The sequence below is a fragment of the Orycteropus afer genome, unplaced genomic scaffold, assembly GCF_000298275.1.
Source record: "Orycteropus afer afer isolate SDZICR_OR568_19922 unplaced genomic scaffold, OryAfe1.0 scaffold00017, whole genome shotgun sequence".
Lineage (NCBI taxonomy): Eukaryota > Metazoa > Chordata > Mammalia > Tubulidentata > Orycteropodidae > Orycteropus > Orycteropus afer.
Window position 1 is genome coordinate 9690460 of NW_006921604.1, and position 16037 is coordinate 9706496.

General features: G+C 38.3%; 2 protein-coding genes across 2 annotated transcripts in view; one reads left to right on the forward strand and one right to left on the reverse strand.

Moving 5' to 3' along the window:
* The first annotated feature begins 7560 nt into the window (after positions 1-7560).
* LIPT1 (lipoyltransferase 1) lies at positions 7561-8682 on the forward strand. Its single transcript, XM_007959466.2, has one exon. It carries the CDS (start codon positions 7561-7563, stop codon positions 8680-8682), a length of 1122 nt encoding a protein of 373 aa, XP_007957657.1.
* Positions 8683-11782: 3100 nt separating this feature from the next.
* MITD1 (microtubule interacting and trafficking domain containing 1) overlaps positions 11783-16037 on the reverse strand; it is a 14640-nt gene continuing 10385 nt past the window's right edge. Inside the window, exons 3-7 of the mRNA XM_007959467.2 lie at positions 14276-14412; positions 14091-14177; positions 13286-13401; positions 11952-12012; positions 11783-11878 (exon numbers count right to left, since the gene is read on the reverse strand). Of these exons, the coding sequence (XP_007957658.1) occupies positions 11783-11878; positions 11952-12012; positions 13286-13401; positions 14091-14177; positions 14276-14412 (497 nt within the window). The remainder of the gene's footprint in view (positions 11879-11951; positions 12013-13285; positions 13402-14090; positions 14178-14275; positions 14413-16037) is intronic.

The window sequence follows — 16037 nt, forward strand, 5'->3', positions numbered from 1 at the left end:
AAAAGTGTCAGTTGTTCTTCAATCTTTCTTATTGTCTAGGTTTCACATGCATATGAGGTGATTGAAAATAACATGGCTTGGGTCAGGTGCACCTTTGTCATCAAAGTGAGGTCTTGAGGTCTTTCTTTTTAACACTTTAAAGAGGTCTTTTGGAGCTCTGGTGGCATAGTACCTAAGGCATTTGACTGCTAACCAGAAGACGGGCAATTCAAACCCACCAGCCACTCCTCAGATGGAAGATTGGGCAATCTGCTTCCTTAGAGTTACCATCACAGAAACCCAAGCAGGGGTTACTATGAGTCAAATCTACTGGATGGCAGTGAGGGTTTTTTTTTGTTGTTGTTGTTTTTTTTGAGCAGAATATTTTCCCAGTGCACTTTGTCGTTTGATTTCTTGTCTGCTGCATCCATGAGCATTGATTGTTGATCCAAGTAGAATGAAATCCTTGACAACTTCAATTTCTTCACCATTTATCATGATGTTTATTGGTCCAGTTGTAAGGATTTTTGTTTTCTTTATATTTAGGTGAAATCCATGTTGAAGGCTATAGTTTTTTTACCTTCATCACTAAGTTCATTGCAGGCAGTGCCTAGGTCACAAACGTCTGATAACCCGTAGTTACAAACCAAGCCCCATAAAACCTTTTGTATTGAAAATTTGAGGTACACATAATGATTCATAATAAGAAATGGAAAATATTTTGCAATGTACATCGAGACATTATTATTGTTCTTACTGTATTATTATGTAAAAGATGTTTTAGCATGTCCACAAGTGTTTCTTTAATGTTTTTTATGCATAGAAATGTGCAGTATATATTATATACTGAGACAAACATTTAACCGTACCTAAGTGTTCCAAATTACATACAATTCTGACTTAAAGAGATTTAGGAATAGAACTCGTTCATAATCTGGGGACTGCCTATATACTTTAAAGGGCATGATTCTTGACTTCTCTCTCTTACCTTTATTCACCCAGTTACCAAGTATTATAGATTCTCTCTGTTTATGTTTCTAGGTGATGTCTCTAATGTATAATTCTGATCATCTGCTTTCTTCAAACTATTCAGTCACTCCCCCGTGGTCCTCAGAGCAAAGTTCAAGCATTAAATATGGATTTTAAAGCTCTTCATAGGGTGACCTCTATTTCTGCCACCTTCTTTCTTGCAACTCCTCATTCTTGCACGTCTGAAGTACCAGCCAACTGAATTGTTTGAATGAATTATGTTCTTCTTTTCTTCCAAGCATTTTGTTCTGGTTACCTAGTGCCGCTCTGATGAGAAACACACCACAGATGGGATGGCCTTAACAAACAGGAGTTTATTCTTACAATTTGGAAGTTTTAAGTCCAAGTTCAAAGTGCCAAGCTCTAGGGGCTGAGTGAAAGCCCCTCAACCTTGGGGTCCAGCTCTGCCTCTTGCTCCCAGTCCACTGGAGCTAGAGGTGTTTCTTTACTCAGACAGCTGCTGGCTGCTGAGGCTGAGAAGCCCCAAGGTTGACAACTAAAAAGGCACAGTCCTGATGTTACCAAACCACACGGCAGGCCATTAACTTAAGTCCATTGTATGTCCCAAGGTTGGGAGAGCATAGCAGGCTGCTGAGCAACAACACGGCTACATGCAGGGTCCAAGCGTGCCATGGACTAGAGACCATTCCCAAAGCTCCTGCTTATATACAGGAAGCAGACCACATACCCAAAGGCAGCTACTCAGCTGCTCCCAGTAGATTCCACCATGGAGTTGATTACCAGTCTCATCATGGGGAATACTGCATCCAGCTGTCCAGCCACTCAACCAGGCCTACCCAAGTTGACATACAAACAAAACCATCACACTTTTCTTACCCCTTTTATGTACTAATGTACTTACACCATTCATAGCACTTAGGACACTGTATTTTCAATTATTGGTTTACTCTGTCTTCCACTGGATTGTGAGTTCACTGAAAGCAAGGACCAGTTTACCTCCTAATGTTTTTCATAACCATTTCCTCTGTCTGCTACCCCACTTTAGACCCTCGTTATCTCAGTTTGGGCAACTTCATTACTCTATTAACTGGTTTCCCTTCCCCTAATCTTTGTTCTCATTAATCTGCACAACATGCTGGCAGAGGCAGGTGTGTGTAATGGCAGACTTCACACTTGCCTTATTAAAATGCTTTAATTGCTCCCAGCTAACCAAAGTAAAAGTCCAAATGTCTTAGAATTACATGGACTTGTCTCCCCCTCTCCTCTATCCCACTATGTTCTTACTACCTGGTACCTAAAAACAAAACCAAACCCACTGCCATCAAGTCGATTCTGACTCATAGCGACCCCCATTGGGTTTCTGAGGCAGGAAATCTTTATGGAAGTAGATTGCCCAGTCTTGCTTCATGGAATGGCTGGTGGGTTTGAACCACCAACCTTCTGGTTAGCAGTCAGATGCCTTAGTCACCGTGCTACCAGAGCTTCTTACCTTGTACCTAATAGGCACTCAATGATTATATTTGTTGAATAAATGAGTATACCAAAGTTAGTCAAACCAAACCAAGGAAAAATAGGTTAACAAAGAAATGCAATCTAGCAGCAGAGGTTTCCTAGGACGTTGTAGCCATAGGCTTCACTGGAGGTAGAAGACTGGTTTGTGTCCCCAGTATATGCCTTACTACTGTATTAGATGACTCTTTGCTTTGCTTATGCCTGAAATAAGCTACTACCATCCATCTGGTAGGAGTTCTGGTGGCATAATGCCTAAGGCATTTGACTGCTAACCAGAAGGCTGGTGGTTCAAACGCACCAGCCACTCAAGGGAAGGAAGGTTGGGCAATCTACATCTATCTGTAGTGATACCATCTCAGAAACCCAAGGAGGGGTTGCTACAAGTTGGATCCAACTCAATGGCAGTGAGTTTGGTTTTTGATTTATCCATCTGGTAAATGTCAAATTTCAAGACTCATTTCAAGTATCCCTTCCTCTGTTACACCTTTTGTGACAGAAGTGTGAATTAATTCAACCTTTCTACAGAATAATTCATCAAAATATATCAACAGTTATGAAAATGTGAAGACTCTTCAACCTAGCAATTGTACTTCCAATAAATTAATAAAGAATTTTGGCTAATTGTGTGTTTTAGTATTACCATGTTGTTGTTGTTGTTATGTGCCATTGAGTCAGCCCCAACTCATAGCAACCCCTCCTTGGGTTTCCGAGGCAGTATCACTATGGAAGTAGATTGCCCAACCTTCCTTCCGAGGAGTGGCTGGTGGGTTTGAACCACCAGCCTTCTGGTTAGCAGTCAAGTGCCTTAGGCACTATGCTACCAGAGCTCCTATTACCATATAAGACGAAGTAAAGTATTATAATGAAGTGTGCAAAAATCTGGAATTAGAAAACCAAACAGGAAGAATGTGCTCAGCATTTCTCAAGCTGAAAGAATTGAAGAAAAAATTCAAGCCTTGAGTTGCAATATTGAAGGATTCTATGAGCGAAATATTGAATAGAGCAGGAAACATCAAAAGAAGACAGAAGAATGCACAGAGTGACTGTACCTAAAAGAATTGGTTGATAATCAACCATTTCAGGAGGTAGCATATGATAAAGAACCAATGTTGCTGAAGGAAGAAATCCAAGCCATTCCGAAAGCACTGGTGAAAAATAAGGCTCCAGGAATTGACAGAATACCAATTGAGATGTTTTAACAAATGGATAAAAACCAAAAAACTGAACTCACTGCTGTCGAGTAGGATCCGACTCATAGCAACCCCTCCTTGGGTTTCTGAGGCAGTATCACTATGGAAGGAGATTACCCAACCTTCCTTCTGAGGAGTGGGTGGTGGGTTTGAACCACTAGCCTTCTGGTTAGCAGTCAGATGCCTTAGGCACTACTGGAAAGGGTCACTCGTTTATGCGTAGAAATTTGGAAGATAGCTACCTAGCTAGTCAACTGAAAGATACCCATATCTGTGCCTATTTCAAAGAAAAGTGATCCAACAGAATGTGAAAATCCTCACACAATATCATTAATATAACATACAAGGAAACTTTTGGTGAAGATAATCAGAAACAGTTGCAACAACGTATATTGACAGAGAACTGCCAGAAATTCAAGCCAGATTCAGAAGAGGATGTGAAATGAGGGATATCATGGTTGATTTCAAATGAATCTGGGCTGAAAGTAGAAAATACCAGAAAGATGTCTGACTTTTTTATTGACTGGGCACATACCTTAGACTGTGTGGATCATAATAAATTATGGATAACACTGCGAAGAATGGGAATTCAGAACACTTAATTGTGCTCATGAATAACCTGTACATAGACCAACAGGCTGTCGTTCAGACAGAACAAGGCGATACTGTGTGGTTTAAAATCAGTAAAGGTGAGCATCAGTGTTGTATCCTTTTACCAAATATTTCCAACTTGTATGTTGCAAATAATCTGAGAAGCTGGACTATAAGAACTCAGCGTCACTGGAGGAAGACTGATTAACAAGCTGTGATACACAGATGACACACATTGCTTGCTGAAACCTGAAGATGGCTTGAAGCACTTAGTGATGAAGATCAGTATGGATTACACCTCATTAAGAAAACAAAAATCCTCACAGCTGGACAATAAGCAATGTCATAATAAGCATAGAAAAGATTGAAGTTGTCAAGGATTTAATTTTACTTGATCTACAATCGATGCCTAAGGAAGCAGCAGTTAAGACATGAAACAGTGTATTACATTGAGCAAATCTACTGCAAAAGACGTTTTTAAAGTGCTACAGAGCAAAGATGTCCCTTTGAGGACTAAGGTGCACCTGACCCAAGCCATGGTATTTTCAGTCACCTCATATGCATGTTAAAGCTGGCCAATAAATAAGGAAGACTGAAAAATAATTGATGCCTTTGAATTATGGTGTTGATGAAGAATATCGAATGTACCATGGACTACCAGAATAACAAACAAACGTGTCTTGGAAGAAATATAGCCAGAATGCTCCTTGGAAGTGAGTAGGTGAGGGCCACTTCCTGCAGCACATCAGTGACCAGGAGATGCCCGAAGATGTAGCTTTTTAATAAAACCCTTCTAACCATCCCAGGGCAAGCACAATTTTCCTGAGCAAATCTCAGACAAATGTGCGAGAAGAGAGGAAGAGCAATAATGTAAACATGTATCTCCAGGGTAGCTTACCAAAAAGTATACCAACAGTATTTCTAGATGACAGCCAGCCTCATCTTAGAACCAAAATAAAATGTGACCTTAGCAATATATTTCCACATAAAGAACAGAGATGCAAATAGATCCTTGGATATTTTTGATGAGAGATCACATTCACTCACATGAGAAAAAGTACCAGAGAAATACTTTAAGCATGAGCTGAACACAAAGTTATTTATAGATTTGTTCATACTCTTTTCGGTGCGTATTCTGCTTACCTAGTGCCACTCTGACAGAAATATACCACAAATGGGATGGCCTTAACAAACAGGAGTTTATTCTTACAATTTGGAGGCTTTAAGTCCAAGTTCAAGTGCCAGGCTCTAGGGGCTGGGTGAAAGCCCTTCAACCTTGGGGTCCAACTCTGCCTCCTGGTCCTGGCCCACTGGAGCTAAAGGCATTTCTTCACTCAGACAGCTGCAAGCTGCTGAAGCTGAGAAGCCCCGAGGTTGACAAGTCAAAAGGCACAGTCCCGATGTTACCAAACCACATGGCAGGCCATTAACTTCAGTCCATTAAGTCCCAAGGTCAGCAGAGCATGGCAGGCTGCTGAGCAACAACACGGCTACGTACAGGGTCCAAGCGTGCCATAGGCTAGAGACCATTCCCAAGGCTTCTGCTTAAATACAAGAAGCAGACCACATTCCCTAAGGCAGCTACTCAGCTGTTCCCAGTAGATTCCATCACGGAGTTGATTACCAATCTCATCATGGGGAATCTACCATCAGCTGCCCAGGTACTCAACCAGGCCCAGCCAAGTTGACACACAAACATAACTACCACAATGCAATCTCACATAGTTGGAACATGTTATCAAGAAGGACCAGTCCCTGGAGAGGGACATCATTCATGCTTGGTGCAGAGTCACTGAGAAAGAAGACCCTCAATGAGATGGATTGACACAGTGGCTGCCACAAGTTAAAAAAGTGATGACTGTGAGAACAGTGGAGGACTGGGCTGTGTTTTGTTCTGTTGTATATGGGGTCATTATGAGTTGGAGCCAACTTGACAGCAACTAATTACAACAACATGGGCTTTAACAATCCATTCTATCCCAGTTCTTCAGCCAACGGGAAAATTGTAAACATCCTGAGAAACAGAATTGGAATAGAAAGGTTTATTTAAAGACCAAAGCTAGTCAGAATCCCTCATTATTGTATCTAGTATTTTCAATCTTTTGTCATCTAGTGTTTTACCAGTACTGCTAACAAAAATTACATGAAGTGTCCAGATATAATGGATTTGTTTATAGCTTCATGCTCTAACACCTTGCACCCTGATATCAGGAGCTCCACCCTAATTTATTAGTGATCTAAATTAAAGAATGATGCTTCCAAAAAATCAGGTATCCCAAAGTCAAGTGGGATTTTTTAAAAAGTATTTGTTGTTGTTGTCAGTTGCTGTGGCGTCCATTCCAATTCATGGCGACCCCATGTGTGCAGAGTAGAACTGCCACCTAGGGTTTTTGAGGCTGTGACCTTTGGGAAGCAAATCACCAGGCTCATCATCTGAGACATCTCTGGGTGGGTCTGAACTGCCAACCTTTTAGCTAGTAGTTGAGTGCTTAACCATTTGTATCACTCAGGGACTGCAAAAAAAGTATTACAAGATAATAATTAGAGATGTCCACAGATATTCACATAAATATTGGTGATGACACAGAAAAACTAGAAACAATCTAAGATTATAAACTAAACCACTGATTGAGTAAACTATGGGACATCTAACAATATTACATCTTTCTCCCATAGAGCAGCTGGTGGGTTCCACCCACTGACCTTTCAGTTAGCAGCTGAGTGCTTAATTAACAACTATGCCACCAGGACACCTTCACACAACAATTAAAGATGCTGTAAACATAGTTAATGTTGAATGAAATAGTATCATGGTTCCACCTTTGGTGGGAGAAAGTATATGTATGTGTATAGATATGCACAGAAAAAGAATGGGAACACACCAAAGTATTAACAGTGATTGTCCTCAGGTAGTGGGATAATGATTTTATTTTCTTCTTTTTGTTTACCTCATTTATCTCAATGAACATGTATTATTTGTGAATTCAGAATAATTTGTTTGACTTTGGGATATGTTAAATAATGTATTTGCAGCAGAATTATTGTTTGAGACATCTGTGCCCTTATTCCATTTGAATTGAAAATATTTGGCATTTGTCACCATTTATTTCCTCTGAGTACTCTATTCTGGAGTTGTTAAAAGCCTAGTAATATGGCTAAAAGGTAAGAAAAGCAACTAGATTGGATACTGAGAAAATTAGATAAGTTTGGATTAAATAACCAAGAATTGTTGGCTAGAAAATAGAATTTAATTTTCCTTTTTAATCAATTAATTTGTTTATTTTCCCTTTTTAAAAGCATGCTGATTACATTTTCTATGAAGAATTGCTTCCAGTTACTTTGTAACCATAAGGTCCCAGCAGCTGGCTTAAAAGACATGGTAAAAGGTGGGCTCATTTTGCAGTCAGTTTCCAACGATGTCTACCAAAATCTGGCTGTTGAAGATTGGATCCATGACCATATGAATCTAGAAGGCAATCCAATTCTTTTCTTTTGGAGAAATTCTCCTTCTGTTGTCATTGGTAGGCATCAGAATCCTTGGCAAGAATGTAACTTGAATCTCATGAGAGAAGAAGGTGTAAAACTGGCTAGAAGAAGAAGTGGGGGAGGGGCAGTCTATCATGACTTGGGTAATATCAATCTGACTTTCTTTACAACTAAGAGCAAATATGATAGGATGGAAAATCTAAAGTTAATTGTACGAGCTCTGAATACTGTCCAACCCCAGCTGGATGTGCAGGCTACCAAAAGATTTGACCTCTTACTCGATGGTCAGTTTAAAATCTCAGGAACCGCGTCTAAGATTGGCCGGACTACTGCATATCACCATTGTACTTTATTATGTAGTACTGATGGGACCGTCCTGTCTTCTTTGCTAAAGAGTCCTTACCAAGGAATCAAGAGCAATGCCACTGCTAGCATACCTTCCTCAGTGAAAAACCTTTTGGAAAAAGATCCCACTCTGACCTGTGAAGCACTGATGAATGCTGTTGCTGCAAAGTATGCTGCTTATCATAGGATTGATAATCACATTAACCTAATAAACCCAGATGATGAGACACTATTTCCCGGAATCAACAGCAAAGCCAAAGAACTACAAACTTGGGAGTGGATATATGGCAAAACTCCAAAGTTCAGTATAAACACTTCCTTTACTGTATTAGATGGACAGTCACCCTTGGAAATTAAAGTATACATAGATATAAAGAATGGAAGAATTCAAGTCTGCAATATTGAAGCACCTGGTCATTGGTTGCCACTGGAAGTATGTGACAAATTAAACTCAAATTTTATTAACAGTAAGTTTTGCCCAATCGAAACTACCATGCTAACAAATTTATTACTTAGAACATGTCCAGAAGACCATGAACTATATAGTAAATGGAATATTCTCTGTGAAAAAATGAAGGGAATAATGTGATTCAAAGTAAATGTCTTAGTATTGACACTTTAGATGAGAAAATAGAAATTTAAATGTACATTGCATGTCCCTTTAAAAAAAAGAAAAAAAAGTCTTAGCATCTTTCAGTAACTTCTCCCTACTTGAAAATTGTTTATCACCTGTCCTTATCTATATTTCCTCCTGACCTGTAGGATACTCTTTCTTCCTTGATCTCAAGACCTGCACACATTTATATCATCAGTTCTTTCCTTTGTTAAATTTTGGGGACATAGACCATATTGGACACTCTGACCTAATAGTTCCTGTTTTCCTTACCTTTTAAGAATTCAGAACATTTAGTTCTGTTATACATAAGTCAACGTGAATCTAAGAGCAAGGGACACAGTAAAGCCAGGCAGAAGCTGTATTGCCTTTTATAACCTAGCCTGAAAAGTAACATAGCATCAATTCTGGTGTAATCATAAATGCATCCAAATTCAAAGAAAGGAACATTAACCCCTACCTCTTGAGAGGAATGTCAAAGTCATATTATAAAAAGAACTTTTGGGATGGGAGATCTTATTGCAGCTAGTTTTGGAATTTGCCACACAGGTTGAATGAACATATGGGAAGGCCTTTTGGCCTTATTTATTTATTAGGCTTATTTATGGTACTGAAGGAGGAATAGATAAACTCATGTGTAAGAACAAGGGGAAGAAAGGGGCAAAATTAGACAAGCAGACATAGAACTGGATTTTAGGTGCAGTAAGAAGACACTTTAAAAAGATTACAGCACATTAATCATGTGCAACTAGCACGAATATCCATTGCCAAATTTTCCATCACCATAAACAGAAACTCAGTGCTTCCTAAACAATAACTCCTTCTCTCCCTCTGTCCAACCCTTGATAACCACTAATAAATTTTAGTCTCTATACATTTGTCATGGGCATATTTTTAAGCATTACATTTGTTGTAAAATGTGAAAATTATTTTCTGAAAAAGGTATATTCTCCTCATGTAGTGTGCTATAGTACAAAAAAAAAGCAGTATAATTTGCTAATACCGTATTTTCTAAAGAGAAAGTATATCATCAGGTGAAGGATGTTAAGGACTTCAAGTTCCAAAAGAAATGTGATCAAGTGTCACGTGCAACAGATGGAGTCAGGTTAGTTTTGCAGTTTCCACAAAACTTTGTTTGCATATGGAGATGAAGGAGAGCAAGGGATCAAGAATGACTTCTTATTTCTCATTTGAGCAACTTAGTGGATGAGGGTAAATACAGGGGATGGGAGGGAGTATATCAAAAGTTTAGTTGAGGATGTTGTATTTGAAATACTTGTGAGCTTCTGAGATGCCAGAGGAAATGTCAGAAGGTTGAATATGTGAGACTAAATATGTGAGGCTTAATTGTGGACTTTTCGTGATTCATCTAAAGTTTAAAATATAGTTTAGCATACGTGTCCCCTTATGTTTGGGGAATTCTTTTATTTTTAAGTCTTGGTGGGAGGCAGAGCCCACCTCTCTGGAAAGTGAAAATGTCAACTCTTTTTCTGGCCTCCCATGAAGTTAGGGTGTGGGCACATGACCAGGGCTTTTGTCAGTCAGCTGCATCTGCTGCATCAGACTTTGAACTGGAACATACTGATGCAGAGAACCTGAGACAGTGAAAACCCTTCTCACTGTAATGTAAGGGGGGGCTGGGACAGAATGATACGTGCCTTGTGGGCAAAAGTGTGCAAGAGGAAAGATTTCCATGGCAGTCAGCATTAAGGAATGCCAATTTATAGTACATTGCAGCCTTAAGAGGGTAACACGTCAGTTGTTCTTTATTACATGTCAATGATTGATCTAGATACTGAGGTTTTTTCCTCTGCTCCAGTGTTCTCTGCTTGCCCCTACTTCTCCATAGAATCAAGTCTTTGTCCCCAGCCACTCAGCTGGCATCTGCATAGATGTATGAGCTTACCCAGCAGCTGACTCTACACTAAAAGGTTTAACAGATGTGTAACCAAGATGAATGAATGAGCTGCAAACTGTACCTAGTGAAGGCCTGCCAAGGACAATTACCTTCCTTATGACAGAATTAACATTGACATTTTTTTTTCTGGTTACTAGACCCCCAAATCTATCCCTTTTAAGAGATGATTCTTCCATGATGATTCTTCCTCCTGGGCTCTATGGGCAAGATTAACACTCCAATTCATCTTCATACTGATTTTGTTTTAGTTGCTGTTGAGTCAACTCATGGTGACCTATGTGTTACAGATAAAACTGATCCACAGGGTTTTCTTGGCTTAGTCATAATGGAAGCAGACTGCCAAGCATTTTTTTTTTTTCTACAGTACCACTGGATGGGCTCAAGCTGCCAACCTTTAGGTTAACAGTTGAGCACAAACCATATATGCCATCCAGGGTCCTTATCTTATTTGTCTCTGTTGTTGGGTGCCATCAAGTTGGTTTTTGATTCATAGTGATCCTATGTGACAGAGCAGAACTGCACCATAGGGTTTTCTAGGCTGTAATCTTTACAGGAGCAGATTGCCAGGTTTTTCTGCCACCAAGCCACTGAGCAGGAAAGAACCAGTAACCTTTTAGTTAGCAGCTAAGTACTTAACCATGAGGGATCCTTTATCTTCATACTAACAAAAACCAAACCCACTGCTGTCGAGTTGATTCCAACCCAGAGTGACTCTATAGATAGAGCAGAACTGTCCCATAGGGTTTCCAAGGCTATAAATCTTCAAGGGAGCAGACTGCCCCATCTTTCTTCTGTAGAGCAGTTGGTGAGTTTGAACTGGCGACCTTTTGGTTAGTAGCCTAATGTTTTAACCACCAGAGATCCTTTTGTCTTCATTACATGGTGACTCTTCAATAGCCAAAATAAGAGAAAAGCTGGTAAAATACTTAAATTAACTGTATGACTCGGAAAGCAGCACTGTAAATCTACTGAATATTGTATTTACAAAAGTATTTAGAAATGTTCACACAATTGAACCATGGATCTATAAAGTATTAGAAATACAAGTTTATTGATAAATCCATATATTTATCTACATTATAAAATCATTTGTACAAAGTATAAAAAAATAGTCACTTAAAAAAGAAAATACATGATGCAGATTAGGGCACTGCCCATTCATATTTTTTTTGTGTGCTTGTTATGAAAAATGTCTACTGTTGTTTCGTGACACGGTCTTAAATCAAAATCACAATATCCAAGGGAAAAACGACTCTAAAAAGAGAAAAAAGTGTTGTTAAAAATGATATAAAAAGTATGCTACATTCACTCAAAGAAACCATCCTACCTGTGGTTTCTTAAAATAATCCAGTCCCCTTCCAATCTTAATCATCCATCCATTGTTGAACCTATTGCAATTAGAATATAGTTTGTATTAAAGACATGTAAGTCAGGCAAATATCAAAGCTGCAGTATATTAAGTGTCTGCAAAATTTCCTCTAACAAAGAAAGCCACTTCTTCCAGTGATATGAGTTGAATCAAACTTGAGGTTAGTCATGGGCTGTGTCTACAATGAAATAAAATGTTCATAAGAACAATCAGTTTGATTAATTGATAGTTTCAAAATTAAATTAAACCTTAACTCTTGAATTTCAGCCTGTTGATAAAAATGTCATTTTCTCCTAACTAGTGGTTTCAAAGTATATTCAGGTAGACTGGTGGTGTTTCAGGGTTTTCCCTACCTAGGAATGGGAAACAGGAGTGGGAGGAGCTCTGGAGACCTCTGCTTTAATCACAGCAACTGCATTTTCATCTGTTTTGCATATTTATGTTGTGCATATGTTTTCACTAAAACGAAGAAGTGCATTGCTATACAGATGTAAGTCTCTATGCTCTACAGGTAGAAAAGCACTAAAATAACTGCAGATACTATTTCCTTACAGACACAGCATACTGTGCCTATTAGAATATTTTAATAAACCATTAAAAGTAAAATCACGTTAAAACCCACTGCCCTTGAGTCAATTCTGATTCACAGAGACCCTATAGGACAGAGTACAACTGCCCCTTAGGGTTTCCAAAACTGTAACTCTTTACGGAAGCAGACTGCCACATCTTTTTCACCACTAAGCAGCTAGTGTCTCATAGACAACTGATGGATTTGAACCACCAACCTTTCAGTTAGCAGCCTAGTTCTTCACCATTTTACCACCAGGGCTCCTTGAGTATTAACTTCACTAGAAAAGAAAATTATCCTATTACCTTAACACTATATGCAGAAAAGCATTTCCTCTTCTCATATGACATCAAACAAATAAATTTTATTCCATTAGGAAACATTAAACTAACACACAAAGTAAACCAAGTATTTTTTTTTTCCTTGTCAAAACTAAAAAGATACTAAAATTGAGCTTTATTTGACTCCTTGGGTTTCTGAGGCAGTATATCTATGGAAGTCTATAGATTGCCCAGTCTTCCTTCTGAGGAGTGGCTGGTGGGTTTGAACTGCCAGCCTTCTGGTTAGCAGTCAAATGCCTTAGGCAGTATGCCACCGGAGCTCCCCTTATTTGATTTATAAATATTTATAAATATTTATATGTAATTATATAAAAGGCTAACTTAAGACACATAAAAAACTGTACTTCAACAGCATAAGAATTAAAATATTTCTATACACTAACCTAATTTCCCGGTCATGTATTGAAGAAGAGTATTCTAATTCCAAAAGGACACCATGATTCCTAAGTGACTCTTTTATTTCTTCTAGGCCATTCCTTTGCTCTTCTTTCCCACTGCCCTATAATAGCAAAAATACAATTTTCTGCCTCAGTTACTAATAATTTAAATTATCTCCAAGCTGTGCAATGTGCATCACAAGTGAATTAAAATGGAAATACGCTATACTAGTTTTAATTTTTTGCTGTCTCAAAGAAGCAACCAAAGAATGTAGTTTAAATAGTAATTATTTTTATCAAAATAATTGATGTGAACATAATACAACTGTGTACACAAATATTTTAGTAATGATTTTTAGTCATTCAGAAGTACTTGCTCCCTTCTCAAATTAATCCAAGAAATTAAAAATTATTTAAGTCAAAATCAAAGTTGAGACACCTGCTATCATGTTACTATGTCCCCAGAAGGCCAATGCAGTAAATTAAAAAAAAAAAAAAAAAAAAGCAATTGGTAAAGAAGACACAAAACAGTCAATATTGCAGACAATGTGACTGACTGCTAGAACATCCAAGAAAATAAAATGAAAATTATTTGAACAAACAGACTTTAGAAGTGGCCAAATACAAGGTCAACATACTAAAACCAACAGCATTTTTCTCAGGATGTTTTATGCCTGTTGTTAGATAACAAGTTAACTCCCTAGGAAACAGACCTAGCTGAAACATGTCCAGGTTTTCTCTGATTGACTACATCTTTTAACTGAGTAAAGTTAATGAAATTAAGAAAAATGAAATTCTTTAAAATACCTACTTTATCCAGAGAGGTGAGAAGATGAATAGTGGTTACTTTACATGGTCTTTTAATAAGCATCTCACAAAAGCGAAGAAAGTTATACAGCTGGAAGACATTCAGATGAGTTATTACTAACTAGTACACTTTATATAATATATAACACATTATATTTTATTCATTATTTATTTGTCCATTTCACTTACCTGATGAGTTTGCCTAATATAAGGATCTTCTATCCAAACTTCTGTAACTGTCTCATTAAGGTATTCTTGAAAAAGTGACTCATAACTGAAACCTGTTGCATTCTCTTCTATTTTAATTTGCTTGTGATATTTTCCATCTACAAAACACAAGCTTCAATGATAAAACCAGTGACCACTAATTTTCTTTTTATACAAATTTCGTATACAGTGATCATTAGGATCAGATACAAGTTAATTTTTTAAACTCATTCACACGGCAAGTATGTATTGAAACATTACTACTTATGAGGCACACTGCAGGATGCTACAGATGTATCAGTAAGGCAAAGATGGTGTCTGTCCTCATGGAGGGCAGGCAAGGAGAAAAGTCCAGAGATTTCTTGGAAGAGGTCTTGAGCTGGATCTTCTGGACTAGGCAATTTATTCAAGGAAAGGCTGCATGTAATCTGTCTGATAACTTCCTGTCATCATGGGCAGGACCACAGCCATAACATAGTAGCTATCTTGTCCTTCTCTTCAGTCTCAAAGTCTTTTTTTTTTACGTCTTGCAATTTAATAGCTAAAGTAAGTAGTAAATGTAAATGTAATATAGTAAGGAGTTTTAGAAGTCTTTCTTAGAACTTAACAGAGAAGGTAAAAGCAGACGTCTTGCAATTTAATAGCTAAAGTAAGTAGTAAACGTAAATGTAAATAGTATGGAGTTTTAGAAGTCTTTCTTAGAACTTGTAGAGAAGGTAAAAGCAGAAGTTGATAGTATTTTCTTAATAACCCAAGCTAAAGACTGAGATACCACAACTCAGGACAGTTCCATTGGGTTTATTCATACAAAACGAGTAATTATTGAATTAAGTTACCAGAAACTTAAAGGCTGTTTAAAAACATGACCCCTACTAGAGTTCCTAATTTATATGGTGGTTACACTTTAAACTGTTTTAAAATCAGTAGTTTGGATTCTGTTCCAAATATTTCCATAGATACGTTAGAAACTGCATCATGTTTTCAAGCCAATGTTAATTTAACTCAGTATATTCAAGCCACAATGCTGATGGTACTATAAAACCTATCCATCAGCGCATTGAAAGGAAACTTCATTCTAGGTTTCAGCTTGGGTGAATGAAACACAATTTTATTCCCACTCAACAGAGGAACTTAATGGGGTTACTTACCCAGGGTGTGATTGGTACAGAGCACTAGAAAAGCTGGGGAGAGAACTACAGTAAGGGTAGACAGGAAGATCGGCTGGGGCCAAGGTAGTGGTTTCGGAACGGCAGTAGTACCTTTGGCTATAGAAAGCAGCAGTGGTGTGCACGTCATGTAAGAATGGCAATGGTCATTTACATATATGTTTGTAAACTAGATGCTCATGAGTCGAGACCAGACCAACTGCTATCAAGTTGGTTCTGACTCATAGTGACCCTATAGGACAAAGCAGAACCACCCCCATAGGGTTTCCAAGGCTATAAATCTTTATGGAACCAGACTCTGTGTTGTCTTTCTCCTGTGGAACAGCTGGTGGGCTTGAACCACCAACCTTTTGGTTAGCAGCCTAATGCTTTAACCACTGCATCATCAGAGTGCCTGTTAATGAGTAGGGAATTAATAAGAAATAGGGAACAATATCTACTTCACATCTAATCGTTGTTGTTGTTGTTGTTGTTATGTGCCATCGAGTCGGACCCGACTCATAGCGACCCCTCCTTGGGTTTCCGAGGCAGTATCACTATGGAAGTAGATTGCCCCATCTTCCTTCCGAGGAGTGGCT

What these genes read in the sequence shown, in the direction of transcription:
- LIPT1 (XM_007959466.2), top strand. Translation starts at nt 7,561, where the DNA reads ATGCTGATTACATTTTCTATGAAGAATTGCTTCCAGTTACTTTGTAAC.